Source organism: Mustelus asterias, chromosome 25, assembly GCF_964213995.1.
Source record: "Mustelus asterias chromosome 25, sMusAst1.hap1.1, whole genome shotgun sequence".
Classification (NCBI taxonomy): domain Eukaryota; kingdom Metazoa; phylum Chordata; class Chondrichthyes; order Carcharhiniformes; family Triakidae; genus Mustelus; species Mustelus asterias.
In genome coordinates, this window is record NC_135825.1 from 44,599,472 (window position 1) to 44,618,350 (window position 18,879).

Below are 18,879 nucleotides of genomic sequence, written 5' to 3' on the forward strand. Positions count from 1 at the left end.
ACCACACAACCTTGCCACAGCAACCTCTGCAAGACTTGCTGGATCATCGACACGGATGCCATCATCTCACGTGAGAACACGATCCATCAGGTACATGGTACGTACTCTGGCGACTCGGCCAACGTTGTCTACCTGATACGCTGCAGGAAAGGATGTCCCGAGTCATGGTACATTGGGGAGACCATGCAGACGCTATGACAATGGATGAATGAACACTGTCCGACAATCACCAGGCAGGAGTGTTCCCTTCCTGTCGGGGAACATTTCAGCGGTCACAGGCAATCAGTCTCTGATCTTCGGGTAAGCGTTCTCCAAGGCGGCCTTCACGATACACGACAGCACAGAGTCGCTGAGCAGAGACTGATAGCCAAGTTCCGCATACATGAAGACGGCCTCAACCGGGATATTGGGTTCACGTCACACTGTCTGTAACCCCCATGACTTGCCTGGGCTTGCAAAATCTCACTAACTGTCCTGGTTGAAGACAATACACATCTCTTTAACCTGTGCTTAACCCTCTCTCCACTCACACTGTCTGTACCTTTAAGACTTGATTACCTGTAAAGACTCGCATTCCAACCATTATCTTGTAAATTGAGTTTGTGTCTATATATGCTCTGTTTGTGAACACAACTCCTCACTCACCTGAAGAAGGAGCGAGACTCCGAAAGCTTGTGCTACCAAATAAACCTGTTGGACTTTAACCTGGTGTTGTGAGACTTCTTACTGTGCTTACCCTAGTCTAACACCGGCATCTCCACATCTTGTCCTGCCTAGCGCAAGGACACTGGAAGAAAGAACAAACTTGCATTTAAATAGCACCATTTATCATCCTAGGACATCCGAAATGTTGTGACAGTTGTGAAGTAGCAAATGTGGCAGGCAGTGTGAGTAATGCAAGATCCCAGCAGCAGCAAGGTAATCACTAACCAATGAAGATCTTCTGTTAATGATAGCTGCATGGAAAGTACTGAGAGTGGAGTTTCAGATCTAAATGAACACACCTCTGACAGCGCAGCACTTCCTCAGTCCTGCATTGGATTGCTGGGCTAGGTTTCGTATTCCCCTGGAGTGGGACTTGAACCTACGACACTCTGACTCAGAGGTGAGAGTGGTCCACTGAGCCACGACTCACCAGGACTGAAGATTGTCAATCCTCAGATATTGGCTGAATAGTTAGCTCAGTCACATCTTTGAGTGTTTTTTCTGGGCAGTACATGCTTTAGGATAGTTGAAGCTAATGCCAATCTCATCCTGATTGAGATCAGCTCACAATGCAGGAGTGGGGACTGAAGCTGCATCTTCCAGGTCTCTATTAGATCACGTTTCTACCCTCGGGGAAACTAAGCCCCACCCTCAGGAAAACACAATAAGTAAAGTTAGTAGAAGCGCATCAGAGACTATTAATAACATTCTTCTAATCTTGTGGACATTAAGTGATTCCTCGTGTATTATTCAGAAGCCCCGCCTCATTGTTCAAACCCTCACCTGCTATTTTTCCATTGGCTGGAGTTTGCCATGCAGAAGGTAGTGAGCATGTCACAAGACTCCTCTTGACCGTTGACCTGTTGGAGAGGTTTAGGGGTTCCTCCCCATGGCCATTTCTGCATAGTTCTGTGTTGTTCATCTTGCTGAAGGAGAGTCGCATGGCTGTGTTCATCGCACTGAGAGACTTCTGACACCGCACCATGTTCATGATTTGAGGCATTGCCCTGTCTAAAAGGAAAAGAACACTCTGAATGAAACCTCCTAAAAGGGGATGAAGTGATGATGGAACAGTCACACTCCTCAAAGGTGGAAATTTTGGAAAATGGGACATTTTCTCTCTTCTATATCCCATGGAGTCACCTCGATACTCCAGGTGGGAATGCTGGAATGTGGCTGGAGATTTCTGTTCTCACCTCAAATTACCCATGTTTATTGCTGTACCTTGTGACTCAGCAGTGATCTAATTGGCCAATCAAGATTATGAATATTTGGAGAGCTGGCAGTCAGAATGACAGAATTGTTACGGTGCAAAATGAGACCATTTGGCTCATCGTGGCTGCACAGGCTGACCAGACGTAGTACCATTCCCCTGTCTTTCCCCCATAACCCTGCACACTGTTCCTATTCAAATAATCATCAATGCCCTCTCGAATGCCTCGATTGAACCTGCCTCCACTACATTGCAACCTCCAGTCCTGCGTCTGAGAATGTTCAAACCAATCCTGTAGCACTTGCAAAGTGAAGAAATGAGCAACTTTTTAAAAAGAGACGTCCAATCAGAGAATCACTTTTATAACCAAATTAGGTGTTTAATTTATGTTGTTAAATCAAGAGCTTATCAAGTGTTTGATTTATGATATAATTAAGTTCTATTTAATTAATTAATCAAATCTAGGGAAAATAAAAATAAACTTAACTAAATCGAGGATACGATCATTGAAGGTTTCTGAATCTTCATTAATTTAAAATCTGACATGTATAACTAATAAAACTAAATTAAAAGGGGTAATTACCAATTACTCTGAACCTTAATATCTAAATACAATTTACACCTCAAATAATCATATATAGCACAAAAATAAGACCAATAAATAAATGAATTAGAAGGAGCAATGTACTGGACTGTAATCTGTGGCAGCCTGTGCTCAGATAGACAGTCCAAGATTAACACATCTTCAGTAAATGATTAGGAAACTCTGGCTCAAAGCTAGATTATGGGTTAGAGACACTCCGACACACGGGGTGGGAGAGAACCTCTGGATGAATCTCCCAGGTAGAGTCACATCTCAAAGACAAGCACAATCACATCAGTGGGAGAGTGTGACTGTCAGTCAGCAGGGTAAGGGTTAGGAGCTAGGAAAGGAAGTGCCGCAGACACTGGCTCCTAACAAACACGTATGATGGAATTGATAGAGAGTAAAGGAGGTAGACTGCTGGGAGGACAAGAATGATGCTGATCCAGCGACACAGAACACAGAGCTGTTCAAAGCTGAGAGCGACAGAATATAGAGGACATAGTTATAGGGATTCAATAAGCAGGGGGATACTATGCATCCTTTGCAACCATGGCCAAGAGCCCCAGAGGGTGTGTTGCCTTCCTGGTGCCAGGATATTACTTCTGTAAAGGAATTGAGAAAGTGAGAGGGATTATCCACATTGGGACCAATGGCACTGGGAGGGAAAAGGAGGAGGAATAACTGAGGAGTTAATTGTAAAAACAGATACTTGAGGATGGTAATCTCAGTATTATTACCCAAACTACAAGCTGGCTAGTATGGAGACCAACAGGCCAGGAGAGAGGACACAGGATTCATAGAAATGAAATCATAGAAACCCTACAGTACAGAAAGAGGCCATTCGGCCCATCGAGTCTGCACCGACCACAATCCCACCCAGGCCCTACCCCCATATCCCTCCATATTTTACCCGTTAATCCCTCTAATCTACACATCCCAGGACACTAAGGGGCAATTTTACCATTTTACCATGGCCAATCAACCTAACCCGCACATCTTTGGATTGTGGGAGGAAACCCACGCAGACACGAGGAGAATGTGCAAACTCCACACAGATAGTGACCCAAGCCGGGAATCGAACCCAAGTCCCTGGAGCTGTGAAGCAGCAGTGCTAACCACAGGAATATAAAAGGATTAAAGGAAAGCTGTGGAAAGGAGGGGTTCCATGTTAGGAGACACTGATACTAATACTGCGACGGGAGGGGGGATATACCTTGGGTTATCCTTGGGAAAACATAAATAGGGCTAAGGATAAGATGGAGATTAGCAAGGAGGAGGAGAATGTTGGATGTTATAGTGGAGGTGGCAAAATGAAGTAAATCTGAAGGCAGAAAATTAGGAGTGAAGGTCAGACAAAGGAACAAAGGCGTCCAAGTTATAAAACAGGAATATAAAAGGACTGTTAAAAATAAAACAAACAATGACGAAAGTTGAATTAAACTTCCAGTGCAGAAATGTACACAACAGCCAAAATAAACAGGGGAACTGCAGGCAATAATACACAGCAAGAAACCAGTAACTGAAACAGAGCTTATTGGTAGCAAAATATTTCCGATTATAATCTGATCAAGAAGGGAGGGGAAGGAAAGAGGGAGCAGGGTAGCTGTACTCATTAGGGACAATATAATGGCTGTAAAAAAAGCCCAACTACAGCAGATTCAAAACAGATTCCATCTTGATGCAAATTAAAGGTAAGGGATTGGTTACGCTAATAGGGGTATATTACAAACTCCCATCTCATAGGGGAAAGGAGCTGGAAGCAGAAATACGTAGAAAAATGTGTGAAATTAGTAAAGGACATAGGAAAATAATAAAAGATTTTAACTGTCCCCAAATAACTGGCAATATGAGGTAGTGAATGGGGTACAGATAATGGACAGGATTCCTTTCTTACCAAGGAAGTGAAAACCCAACCAGAGAGAGGAGGCACTGCAGAACCCAAAGAGATTAGAGAAGTCAGTGTAGGAAAACATCTAGGCAATAAGTGATCACAACATAAGAAGGTTTAAGATAAGGATTTGGAAGGGCACAAGTAAGACAAAGACCAAATTCTTAAGTTCAAGGGGAAAGAAACTGATTTCAAAGGGATAAGAATGAAATTAGGGAAAATAAACAAAGAACAGAGAACAAAAAAAAAAGTACAGCACAGCAACAGGCCCTTTGGCCCTCCAAGCCTGAGCCGATCATGAAAGGAAAGATTGCCTGACAAACATGGGCAAGACAAGAACAATGGATAAATTTTTTTTAAAGGGTTAAATTGAAACAAAAGAAAAAGATATATACTAAATGCATAGATACCGTGGGCGGCACGGTAGCACAGTGGTTAGCACTGCTGCGTCACAGCTCTAGGGACCTGGGTTCGATTCCCGGCTTGGGTCACTGTCTGTGTGGAGTTTGCACATTCTCCTCGTGTCTGCATGGGTTTCCTCCGGGTGCTCCGGTTTCCTCCCACAGTCCAAAGATGTGCGGGTTAGGTTGATTGGCCATGCTAAAATTGCCCTTAGTGTCCGTAGGTTAGAGGGAGTAGTGGGTAAATATGTAGGGATATGGTGGTAGGGCCTGGGTGGGATTGTGGTCGGTGCAGACTCGATGGGCCGAATGGCCTCTTTCTGTGCTGTAGGGTTTCTAAGATTCTTCTAAGATTCTAAGATAACAAGGGAAAGGTTGACAAAATGAAATTGTTAGGAAAAAAGCCAAGAAAACAATTAGGAAGACAAAGAGAAACTACAAAATTAAATGATCATGAATGTAATAATACATCTACAGATATATAAACAACAAAAGAAAAGTTAGGATAGGAACTGGGAGCTCACTAAGAGATTTAAATGATAAACTCATAGGTACTGACAGAGAAATGACAGAAATATTAAATAATTGAGAAAAAAGACTTGCATTTATAACACACTTTGAGCTTTCATGGGACATTTCCAACACTTCATAGTCAATGAGGACTTTTGAAGAGCAGATGTTGCTGTAAGGGCAGAAACGCTGGGCCAGTGGACTGACGAATGGCAGATGGAGTTTAATTTAGATAAATGCGAGGTGATGCATTTTGGTAGATTGAACCAGGGCAGGACGTACTCAGTTAATGGTAGGGCGTTGGGGAGAGTTACAGAACAAAGAGATCTAGGGGCACATGTTCATAGCTCCTTGAAAGTGGAGTCACAGGTGGACAGAGTGGTGAAGAAGGCATTTGGCATGCTTGGTTTCATCAGTCAGAACATTGAATACAGGAGTTGGGATGTCTTGTTGAAGTTGTACAAGACATTGGTAAGGCCACACTTGGAATACTGTGTGCAATTCTGGTCACCCTATTATAGAAAGAACATTATTAAACTAGAAAGAGTGCAGAAAAGATTTACTAGGATGCTACCGGGACTTGATGGATTGAGCTATAAGGAGAGGCTGAATAGACTGGGACTTTTTTCTCTGGAGCGTAGGAGGCTGAGGGGTGACCTTATAGAGGTCTATAAAATAATGAGGGGCATAGACAAGGTAGATAGTCAATATCTTTCCCCAAAGGTAGGGGAGTCTAAAACTAGAGGGCATAGGTTTAAGGTGAGAGGGGAGAGATATAAAAGTGTCCAGAGGAGCAATTTTTTCACACAGAGGGTGGTGAGTGTCTGGAACAAGCTGCCAGAGGTAGTAGTAGAGGCGGGTACATCTTTATCTTTTAAAAAGCATTTAGATAGTTACATGGGTACGATGGGTATAGAGGGATATGGACCAAATGCGGGCAATTGGGATTAGCTTAGGGGTTTTAAAAAAAAATAAGGGCGGCATGGACAAGTTGGGGCGAAGGGCCTGTTTCCATGCTGTAAACCTCTATGACTCTATGACATGGCAGCCAATTTGTACACAAAAAGCTCCCACAAACAACAATGTGACCATGAACAGAAAATCTGATTTTGTGATGTTGAACGAGGGATAAGTATTGATGAGGACACCAGGGACAGTTCTTCTTACAAGCAGTGCCGTGTGATCTCTTACTTTCACCCGAGCAGACAGATAAGGCCTTGATTTATGTCTCATCCAAAAATGTGGCACTCCCTCAGTAATGCGTTGGAGTGCCAGCTTCAGTTTTGTACTCAAGCTCTGGAGTGGGATTGGATCTGAAAACCTGTGTCTCAAAAGCAACTACCAACTGAGCCACAGTGAAAATGGCATTCACTGGGGAGTCTAACACAGAGGATCTGACATTAGAAAAAGATTAACAAAAGATGGTTAGACACCTTAGTCAGAAAAGGAGAGGATAATTGATAAACTAATCAAACTTAGAGAGTATGACAGCCTGGTTTAAAAGATTGAAATGCTGCATATTAAACTCAATTAAGAAAGAGCTGAGAGAAACATTATTATATATTTACAAAAAAAATTAATAAAGGGAAGAGTACCAGAGGATCGGCAAACAGCTATTGTGAAACCTATGTATAGGAAATGACGTAGAACAAGCCCAAATAAACTGTAAACCAATCTGCTAAACACTAGTGGTTGGAAAGATAATAGAATCCTTAATAAAAGATGTAATGGAGAACCTGAAAATACAATAAAGAATAGTCAGGACATTACCAAAAGGGGAGACTATGCTTGACCAATCCTTCTCAGTCTTTTGAAGGAATAACAGGGAGAATGAATGAGGAGAATGAAGAATAGGCAGTAGATTTGCATTTCCAGATAGCCCTGAAGCAAGGTCAGAACACGCGGAGTCAGAGGGGGGGAAGTAGCAGGATTGAAGCAGGCTACTCAACGGACAAGAGTGCGTAGGACTTAAAGGCAATTACAATTGACAAGTGCGGTTAATACAGAGAACTGCAACAAAATACAGAATGACATTAATAAACTTACAGAATGGGCAGGCAACTGGCAAATTAACTCTAATATAGATAGTGTGAGATCATGGCCTGTCAAAGAGATCACAAACTCATTGGAAATAATGGGCTAGAGGAACAAAGGGATCTATGGGTACAGGTACACAGTCACTAAATGTATCAGTATTGCTACCAAAATGTCATTAAAAAAGCAGAAAAGAGGGTCTCACTATCAGAGACCCCTTTTATAGGGAGAGTCTCACCATCGAAGACTCCTTTTATAGAGCCAGTCTCACCATTAGGGACCCTTTTATAGAGAGAGTCTCACCATCAAAGACCCCTTTTATAGAGAGAGTCTCATCATTAGGGACTCCTTTTCATAGGATCATAGAATCCCTACAGTACAGAAGGAGGCCATTCAGCCCATCGAACCTATACTGACTGCAACCCCATCCAGGCTGTATTTCCACAACCCCACACATTTATCCTGTTCACTCCCCCTGACACTAAAGGTCAATTTAGCATGGCCAACCAACCTAACCAGCACATCTTTGGACTGTGGGAGGAAATTGAAGCACCCGGAGGAAACCCAGCAGACTCGGGGAGAACGCGCAGACTCCACACAGACAGTGACCCAAGCCGGGAATCGAACCCGAGTCGCTGGTGCTGTGAGGGAGCAGTGCTAACTACTGCGCAACCATGCCGTCCTTTTATAGAGAGTCTCACCATCAGGGACCCCTTTTATAGAGAGAGTCTCACCATCAGAGACCCCTTTTATAGAGACAGTCTCACTATTAGGGACCCCTTTTATAGGAAGAGTCTCACCATCAGGGACCCTTTTTATAGAGAGCTTCACCAGTGTTTTCATCATTGTTTCAGAATGGCAGCTGCGTTTTCTGATCTGAACTTGCCCTCCCCATTGGCAGCATGGATTCATGAAGGGAAAGTCGTGTTTGACGAATCTACTGGACTTTTATGAAGATGTCACTAGTGCGGTTGACAGAGGGGAACCGGTGGATGTGGTGTTTTTAGATTTCCAGAAGGCGTTCGATAAGGTGCCTCACAAAAGGTTGCTGCAGAAGATTGGGGTACACAGAGTTAGGGGTAAGGTGTTGGCGTGGATTGGGGATTGGCTGTCTAACAGGAAGCAGAGAGTTGGGATAAATGGGTGCTTTTCTGGTTGGCAGTTGGTGACCAGTGGCGTGCCGCAGGGATCGGTGCTGGGGCCTCAATTGTTTACCATTTCCATAGATGATCTGGAGGAGGGGACTGAATCTTGGGTATTCAAGTTTGCTGATGACACGAAGGTGAGTGGGAAAGTGAATTGCGTGGAGGACGCGGAAAGTCTGCAGAGAGATTTGGATAGGCTGAGCGAGTGGGCGAGGATCTGGCAGATGGAATATAACGTTAGCAAATGTGAGGTTATCCACTTTGGAAGAAATAATAGTAAATTGGAATATTATTTAAATGGAGAAAAATTACAACGTGCGACTGTGCAGAGGAACCTGGGGGTCCTTGTGCACGAATCGCAAAAACTCAGTCTGCAGGTGCAGCAGGTGATCAAGAAGGCAAATGGAATGTTGGCCTTTATCGCGAGGGGGATAGAATATAAAAGCAGGGAGGTCTTGCTGCAACTGTACAAGGCACTGGTGAGGCCGCAACTGGAGTACTGTGTGCAGTTTTGGTCCCCTTATTTGCGAAAGGATATATTGGCCTTGGAGGGAGTGCAGAGAGGGTTCACCAGGTTGATACCGGAAATGAGGGGTGTAGCTTATGAGGAGAGATTGAACAGATTGGGTCTGTACTCGTTGGAGTTTAGAAGGATGAGGGGTGATCTTATAGAGACATATAAGGTAATGAAGGGGCTGGATAGGGTAGAGGTGGAGAGATTCTTTCCACTTAGAAGGGAAACCAGAACTAGAGGGCACAGCCTCAAAATAAGGGGGGGCCGGTTCAGAACAGAGTTGAGGGGGAACTTCTTCTCTCAGAGGGTAGTGAATCTCTGGAATTCTCTGCCCATTGAAGTGGTGGAGGCTTCCTCGTTGAATATGTTTAAATCACGGGTAGATAGTTTTCTGATCGATAAGGGAATTAGGGGATATGGGGAGCAGGCGGGTAAGTGGAACTGATTCGCTTCAGATCAGCCATGATCTTATTGAATGGCGGGGCAGGCTCGAAGGGCCAGATGGCCTACTCCTGCTCCTATTTCTTATGTTCTTATGTCCCCCCCACTGCCAATAAGCACAGCTCATTTAAAAAAAAATACTTTTCCAATTCAATCAAATCAAGTCCAATTCAGAGTCTCAACAAGTTGAGACATTTCCGATCCAGGCTGGCAAGACAGGGCAAGCGACCATTTACCCTGTCCTGGGCCTGATCTACATGAGCCAAGCTGATTGGAGGAGGGAAAGCAATTCCTCCTCCAAGACTTGAGCTCATTTGCATCTTAGCCAAAAGGCCGAGACACCGCTTTTAAAAATTAGTTCATATGAAACAGCCCATTGTCCTGTGTAATTGTCCATGTGCTGAGTGCACACCCAGTGAGATCACTGCCATAAAAGGGGAAATCCCACTGCTGTTAGGATTCAAGGATGCTGTGAAAAAATGAGGGGGTAATTAGTGGGGGGAAGTCAGAGCCACGAAGGTCTGAGAGGAAGTTTATTGTCTTGTCTCGGAGAAAACCAAAGTCTAACACAGGAATGGCTTGCAGAGCTAAGCTGAGGAGACAGTCAGCTGACCATTCCCAGGACTCCTCCCTCCCAAAGAGGTTTCAGGAGACTATCGCCGGCCCAGGGCTTTTCCCCTGTTCCTGGGGTTGGTGGGTACAGTGGGTTCGAATGGCCTAGCTCTCTGCTGCTGGTATGGATACAGATGCAGCAACAGGCCTCAATGTCAAACTTACTTTCATTTTCAGCTGTTGTGTCAAACAACGTAAAGAGGAAGTCTCACTCTTGGGATCTGAGGAAGTGACATAGATTGATGATGCAGGCCTGAGGAGATTGCATCCTCAGAGGGACTTTTGTTTGAATGAAGGATGCTGGAGAATGGAACAGCTCTCCAGCTTACAGCCAATGGGCAACAAGGAATAACAGATCAGCTACAAAATGAACCCGCCTGAATTAGAAATTCCTTTCCTCTGTGAATATTCCTCAGCCCAACTGAATGTAGCTATTGAGTGTCAGCCACTGTGGAGAAAGGAACAGTTTCTTTCCAGCTGTGACTTTTCACCTAACAAAAGGTCATCAACCCAAAACATTAAATCTCTTTCTCTGGGCCAGCATTTATTGCCCATCCTTAACTGTCCTGCACTTCAGGGGCCAGTTGAGAGTTAACCACATTGCTGTGGCTCTGGTGTCACATATAGGCCAGACTGGGTAAGGACAACAGATTTCCTTCTCTGAAGGACATTAGTGAACTGGATGGTTTTTACAACAATCGGCAATGGCTTCATGGTCATCAATAGACTTTTCATTCCAGATTTTATGGAATTCAAATTTTGTCATCTGCCATGATGGGATTCGAACCCAGGTCCTTAGATCTTCCCCTGGGTCTCTGGATTACTAGTCCAGTGATAATATCACTACATCACCATCTCCCCTTTTTTATGAGTTGTCAGCATGAGTATGGTAACGATTACAGTAATTTCAAGTATTAGTATGAATCTCAGCAAGGGCTTCAGTGGTGTTGGTTGATTAGTCCAACCATGCACATGGTGGCCATACCCATAATGACTATGCCCACAGTTACCATGCCCTTGGTGACCATTAGTGACCATGCCCACAGTGACCATTGGTAACCATGCCCTTGGTGACCATGCCCATAGTGACCATGCCCATAGTGACCATGCCCTTGGTTACCATGCCCATAGTGACCATGCCCTTGGTGACCATGCCCTTGGTGACCATGCCCTTGGTGATCTTGCTCTTGGTGACCATGCCCTTGGTGATCTTGCTCTTGGTGACCATGCCCACAGTGACCATGCCATTGGTGTCCACGATGACCATGCCCTTGGTGACCATGCCTACAGTGACCATGCCCACAATGACCACGCCCTTGGTGACCATGCCCTTGGTGACCATGTCCACGGTGACCATGTCCACGGTGACCATGTCCATGGAGACCATGACCTTGGTGATCATGATCTTGGTGACCATGCCCTTCACGACCTACCTGTGTGCAACGGGAACCTCGGAAATGGCCCCGTGCTGGTCTTTTCTCTTCCATCCAGCGTTACACTGCCTGATTGCACTGGAGGCTGCATTGGAGAGGTGTTTCTCTGCGGCTGGACAGGGCTGCTGGTCACATATCGAGATGATAGGAATATTGGTGCCGGTTCTTGGATACCTACAAAATCCAAACCCGTGTCAGTGAATATGATAGCTAAAGTTATTTAAAAGTTATTCAAGTAGCCTGCCCTTTAAAATATGAAAAAGGTCTGCCTGTGTCTGAATTTTAAAAAAAGTTTTAACAACTGTTTAAGTATCCCTAAGCGCTATCATAGAGTCATCGAATGATACAGTACAGAACAGGCCCTTCGGCCCACTGAGTATGCACTGACAAAACTACACTTATCCCACTTTCCAGCTCTTAGCTCTTAGTCTTGAATGTTATGACACTCATCTTTTTAAAGGTTGTGAGGTTTCCCGCCTCTATGACCCTCCCAGGCAACACATTCCAGACTCCCACCACCCTCTGAGTGAAAAATATCTTTCCTCAAATCCCCTCTATACCTCCTGCCCCTCGCCTTAAAATTATGTCTCCTCATTACTGACCCTTCAACTAAGGGGAACAGCTGCTCCCTATCCACCCTATCCATACCCCTCATAATCTTATACACCTCAATCAGGTTCCCCCTCAGTCTTCTCTGCTCCAAAGAAAACAACCTGAGCCTCTCCAGCCTCTCTTCATAGCTCAAATGCTCCATCCCAGGCAGTGGCCTCACCAAAGTTTTGTACAGCTCCAACATAACCTCACTGCTCTTATAATCTATGGCACAACTGAAAAAGGCAAATGTCCTATATGCCTTCTTAACCATCCTATTTATCTGTCCTGCCATCTTCAGGGATCTATGGACAAGCACCCATATCCCTCTGTTCCTCTGAACTTCCTAGTGCCCTGCCATTCACTGAGAACTCCCATGTCTTGTTCCTCCTTCCAAAGTGCAACACTTCACACTTTTTCGGGTTAAATTCCATCTACCACTGATCTGCCCAACCCATCTATATCTTCCTGCAACCTAAGACCTTCTTCCTCACTGTTAACTGCCCTGTCAATCTTCATGTCATTCGCAAGCTTGCTTATCATTCTCCCAAATTCTCATCTATATTGTTTATAAATCACAAACTATAAGGGATCCAGTATCATAGCATTATTACTGCTTGATTGCTTTCCACAACCTACTATTATCGCAATGGGGGAATCTATAAGTTGACAGTTTGATTGACAGCTCAAAGAGGTTATTATGGATTAGCTGTCTTTGATGTGGGGCTACGAATACAAACATTTGTTTTTATAAGGGATTAAATACCTGAGGTGAGTTAAATGTATTGAGTGGGTTTTCATGAATGAATGTTTTTTAAATAGTGAAGTCTGCAGTTGATATTTAAAACATTATTTTATCTCATCTGATGTCAGCCCATGGTGGATACTGTTTGAGTTGGCATGGATGGTGTAAGGGCACAGGGTGGGGACATGAGTTGGCACAGGGGACATAAGGGACAATAGGGGTGGGTAGAACATAGAACATAGAGAACATAGAACAGTACAGCACAGAACAGGCCCTTCGGCCCACGATGTTGTGCCGAGCTTTATCTGAAACCAAGATCAAGCTATCCCACTCCCTATCATCCTGGTGTGCTCCATGTGCCTATCCAATCACCGCTTAAATGTTCCTAAAGTGTCCGACTCCACTATCACTGCAGGCAGCCCATTCCGCAGCCCATTCCACACCCCAACCACTCTCTGCGTAAAGAACCTACCTCTGATATCCTTCCTATATCTCCCACCACGAACCCTATAGTTATGCCCCCTTGTAATAGCTCCATCCACCCGAGGAAATAGTCTTTGAACGTTCACTCTATCTATCCCCTTCATCATTTTATAAACCTCTGTTAAGTCTCCCCTCAGCCTCCTCCGCTCCAGAGAGAACAGCCCTAGCTCCCTCAACCTTTCCTCATAAGACCTACCCTCCAAACCAGGCAGCATCCTGGTAAATCTCCTCTGCACTCTTTCCAGCGCTTCCACATCCTTCTTATAGTGAGATGACCAGAACTGCACACAATATTCCAAATGTGGTCTCACCAAGGTCCTGTACAGTTGCAGCATAACCCCATGGCTCTTAAACTCCAACCCCCTGTTAATAAAAGCTAACACACTATAGGCCTTCTTCACAGCTCTATCCACTTGAGTGGCAACCTTTAGAGATCTGTGGATATGGACCCCAAGATCTCTCTGTTCCTCCACAGTCTTCAGAACCCTACCTTTGACCCTGTAATCCACATTTAAATTAGTCCTACCAAAATGAATCACCTCACATTTATCAGGGTTAAACTCCATTTGCCATTTTTCAGCCCAGCTTTGCATCCTATCTATGTCTCTTTGCAGCCTACAACAGCCCTCCACCTCATCCACTACTCCACCAATCTTGGTGTCATCAGCAAATTTACTGATCCACCCTTCAGCCCCCTCCTCTAAGTCATTAATAAAAATCACAAAGAGCAGAGGACCAAGCACTGATCCCTGCAGCACTCCGCTAGCAACCTGCCTCCAATCCGAAAATTTTCCATCGACCACCACCCTCTGTCTTCGATCAGACAGCCAGTTACCTATCCAATCGGCCAACTTTCCCTCTATCCCACACCTCCTCACTTTCATCATAAGCCGACCATGGGGGACCTTATCAAACGCCTTACTAAAATCCATGTATATGACATCAACTGCCCAGTAGGAGAATGAGTTTGCACTAGGCTGGTATGGGGGTTATTAGAGGTGGGGTGGGGTATGGGGTGGAGGAGGGCATGAGTTGGCATAAAATTAGCATGGGCAATAAGGGGGCCATGGGAGTGAGTGGGACATCTATTGGCCTGAGCAGGCACCAATTTGGCATTGAGGCTATAAGGGTCCAGGGGGTGGGTGAGGGATCATGAGTTAGCATGAGTTGGCATGTATCAGCATGGACAGTGGGTGTGTGGGCTAGAGGTCACAGCACACTTCTCCCACTGGATCCCTGAACCAGCTCCAATGTTCTCCAATTCCAGGACCTTTCCTCCAGTGATCCCTGCACCTGCCCCAGTGTTCCCAGAACACAGGACTCCCATCCAGTGTTCCCGCCTTTGGGCATCCACATACTGCTAAATGCCAACCCCATAAAATTGTGCTCCTATATTCCAATGGAAAGATATCAGTGTTCCTGAGCAGGCTGAACTAGCCTATTCATATAAATCTCTCACACTGTTAGCAAAGAACAAACAAAGAACAAAGAACAATACAGCACAGGAACAGGCCCTTCGGCCCTCCAAGCCTGCACCAATCATGGGTTCCTAACTAGACCATCCATTTGTATCCCTCTATTCCCAGTCTGTTCATGGCACAGAGCATTCAGATTAAAGGGATAGTGGCAACATGGATACTGTAGTAGTGTGGCCCTCTAAGGAGCATTACCTGAGGGCCACGTGATCACATTGGGCCCAATAGATTGTCAAGGTGGGAAGCTGAGCCAATCAGGTGTGAGGGTGTGCACCCTGGGTCGAGGAGGTGTGTAGCTGGAGCCTGGGAGGAGAGATGTTCAGTCGCAAAGTTGATTCAATCTGACTTTTAGTTGTATATAATTATTTATTGTTGACAATAAATCCTTTGTTACTTTGAACCACATCGAGTCACCCTTGATTTGTTACATTGGCAATGAGGAAAAATTTTCAAAATCGTCAGTGTCCTGCGGGAGGGGGAGGAGGCTTGCGCGTTGAGAGTAAGTAGTAGTAACGTACATATACACATTAAAAAGTCTTTAATTGGAAAAACTTAATCATTTGACCCAGAAGAGGAAAACTGGGGACAGTTTATAGAAGGGCAATGTTATTTCTCTGTAGCAAATGAAATAACAGTTGGAGAAAAGCGAAAGGTTATTTTGCTCACAGTCTGTGGCTCACAGACCTACAGTTTAATGAGAACTCTTAACATTGCCAGATGCTCCGGACACAGGGGATAATCTTACCAAACAAATTCTAAGTGCTGAACAAGTGTGAAAACGGGAGTCTTTCAAACCTGTTTTTTCGGCGAGAGAAAGAAATCAGATTTTATGACACTTTGAAAAAAAATGAGACAAAGCGTGATTTTCACCAGTAGGGGAAGTGGATTGAGAGTATTCATGCCAGGAAGCCAGCTGCCAACTGCTAGGGTGTGCTATTACACATGCACCCTGATCTCCTAAAGTGCTGATCAAGAGTACACAATGCACTGGGAGATTGTCACTCCACCCACCCCTCGTGGACATTACACCCCCACCCCCCTGAACGTGCCCCCCAACTGATTGCCGCCCCCGATCGTGGCCACCCCCAGCCGATCACCGCTCTCATTCAGCTTCCTCTGGCTGATCGCTGTCCCCGTTCATCTCCCCCCCCCCACCCCAAGTCAATCACCGCCCCAGCAATCCTCAATGCAGAGAGCGCAGCCCCCAGTGCTGCCTCCCCTTCAGGCCCCTGCCCTCTCCCCTTAGCACTGACTGGTGCCTGGTGGGCAGTGCCAGGGTCCTAGGCTGGGATAAACAGCCTAATCATACAAAAGTAGTTACTGGCTGAGACCAAAATCTCTTATGAAAAGCTGTGGGGCTGGCCCAGTGAATGCACTGACCAGGGTGTAAGCGAGTTGCAAGGTATGCCACACAAGGTGAAACTTTTTTTGGCAGGAAATAGCTATTGTGAATAATAGTCCAGGAGCGGGTGCAGCAGAGCCCGAGAGAGGGAGTGCAACAGTGAGAGCTGAAGCATGTTTTTATACACTCCCAAAAAGATTTCCAGCGCACAAAGTGTGTGTTTCAGCTGCAACAGAAAAGTTTATTTAAAAGCATGGCGTAGAGCGAAGCAAACAGTACAGAAAGTACAATGAAAAAGTAACTCCCTAAAAGAAATTGGATGAGGAGCCCGGCAGGGGATCTGAGTCATTCACTCGAAACCAGGTCCAGCTATGTAAAATCCCCCTATAGAGATAACCGCGCTGGTAACTGCAGATCACTCAGGGTGAAGGTCGACACAGGGGCAGTGGTCAGTCATAGTGGAACAGGCATTTGTTATCTTCAAAAAGCTCTTCAAAACATTGAGCTTGGCCAAGGCCTTGAACATTTTTAATGCTGAGATTGATAGGTTTTTAATCAGTCTGGAATTAAGGGTTATGGAGTGAAGGCAGGAAAGTGGATTTAGTGAGTGTTAGATCAGCCCTGATCTTATTAAATGGGGAGCAGGTTCGTAGGGCTGAATGGCCTCCTCCTGTTCCTATTTCTTATAGTCTTATGGAAAAGGGGAGGTTAGGTTGGCGTGTTCAATATCATGAAGGGTTTCTATAGTGTAAGTAAGGGAGATACTATTCCCCGTCGATAGAGGATTCACGACAAGGGGACACTGATCAAAGTAATTGACAAAAGAGCCAGTGGCAACAAACATGAAGGATTTTTTTACACATCAAGTTGCTCTGATCTGGAATGTGCTGCCTGAAAGGTAAAGGGAGCAGGTTCATAGAATCATGGAAATCAGACAGTGCAGCAAGAGGCCATTCGGCCCATCGAGTCTGCACCGGCCACAATCCCACCCAGGCCCTATCCCCACATATTTACCCGCTAATCCCTCTAATTTACGGATCCCGGGACACTAAGGGGCAATTTAGCATGGCCAATTAACCTAACCCGCACATTTTTGGACTGTGGGAGGAAACCGGAGCACCCGGAGGAAACCCACGCAGACACGAGGAGAATGTGCAAACTCCACACAGACAGTGACCCAAGCTGGGAATCGAACCCAGGTCCCTGGAGCTGTGAAGCAGCAGTGCTAACCACTGTGCTACCGTGCCGCCCTTCAGTGACAACATTCAAAAGAGAATTGGAGAAATAATCAAAGGGGAAAAATGCTGGGCTCTGGGGAATAGCTCCATCGAAAGCAGGCATGCCGGGCTGTGCAGTTCCTCTCTGTGATCTATTGTTCTGATCAGAACAGGTTCTGTAAAAGAACAAGATGGAGCTTATTCTATTCTCATTTTGTTTCATGACTGAGTGAGTCACCCTGACAACAATCTCTACTTCCTGCTGAAGCTGCAACTGTCACTGGCCATTGTGGGGAAGAGCAGAACTGGTCGGATCAGATGTGGAGATAGATGTGAGGCGGGTGGCTGATGGAAACTAGGAGAAATCAGTAACAGGGAAATGCACTGACTCATATGGAGAAGTAATGTGAGAAGTGATTGCTCATGTAGAGTCAGCAGTAATTAATTGGCTAATAGGTCAAATAATAATCCTCTTCTAGCAGGGAAACTGTACGAGAGGAAACGACACAGGAATTGTGTTAAAACACTACTACTCGATAAGAGGAATTTTCTTTTGCATTTCCGAGATACTCTGTGTTTTCTGGCAGTGAACAACAGTTCCTGGACTTAGGATCTTTGCAATATCAATACAGAGCAGATGATAAGTAGGGTTGTATATTTTTTCATGTCTAACTGACAACACAAAGCTCTCTGGCAGGAAATGTTATGGACACTATTGGCTGCCAGGTTGAGGTGTGTCCCACTGATTTCTCTGCATAATAACCCGGGTTAGAGTCCATTCCATTGAGTGACACACAAACCATTTGGAAACTTTCTAAAATTCCCCAGTATCAAACAGCTCTAACTCGTTTTCCCAGGAATATTCTCTCTGTATATTTTCCAATTCAGTCACCAGTTTACCACAGCGAACCCTGGCACTGTGCCACTTTAAGCAAGCACAGTACATTATTTATAATGCACTCACGGGTTGAATACATAGGAGTGTAAGGCTAGTGAGTACTGAGATCTTAATGAGAATTCCACACAAGCAAATAATAATAAATCAAATCAATTGTCACATGTATTAACATACAATAAAAAATATAGTTTCTTGTGTGCTATACAGACAAAACATACCGTTCATAGAGAAGGAAACGAAAGAGTGCAGAATGTAGTGTTACAGTCATAGATAGGGTGTAGAGAAAGATCAACGTAATGCAAGGTAAGTCCATTCAAAAGTCTGACAGCAGCAGGGAAGAAGCTGTTCTTGAGTCGGTTGGTACCTGACCTCAGACTTTTGTAGCTTTTTCCCGGTGGAAGAGAGAATGTCTGGGGTATGTGGGGTCCTTAATTGTGCTGGAAGTGCAGACAGAGTCAATGGATGGGAGGCTGGTTTGCGTGATGGATTGGGCTACATTCATGACCTTGCAGTCTTGGGCACTGCAGGAGCCATACCAAGCTGTGATACAACCAGAAAGAATGCTTTCTATGGTGCATCTGTAAAAGTTGGTGAGAGACGTAGCTGACATGCCAAATTTCCTTAGTCTTCTGAGAAAATAGAGGCG

At 45.0% G+C, this 18,879-nt stretch overlaps 1 protein-coding gene across 2 annotated transcripts in view; it reads right to left on the minus strand.

Annotated features, from left to right (window-relative positions):
- The window catches only part of LOC144511931 (transcription factor ETV7-like), a 68,271-nt gene that overhangs the window by 16,027 nt on the left and 33,365 nt on the right, over nucleotides 1-18,879 (minus strand). For both annotated transcript variants that reach the window (XM_078242408.1, XM_078242409.1), the window contains 2 exons: nucleotides 11,483-11,656; nucleotides 1,489-1,716 (listed from right to left, as the gene is read on the minus strand). In XM_078242408.1, coding sequence (XP_078098534.1) covers nucleotides 1,489-1,716; nucleotides 11,483-11,656 — 402 coding nt within the window. The remainder of the gene's footprint in view (nucleotides 1-1,488; nucleotides 1,717-11,482; nucleotides 11,657-18,879) is intronic.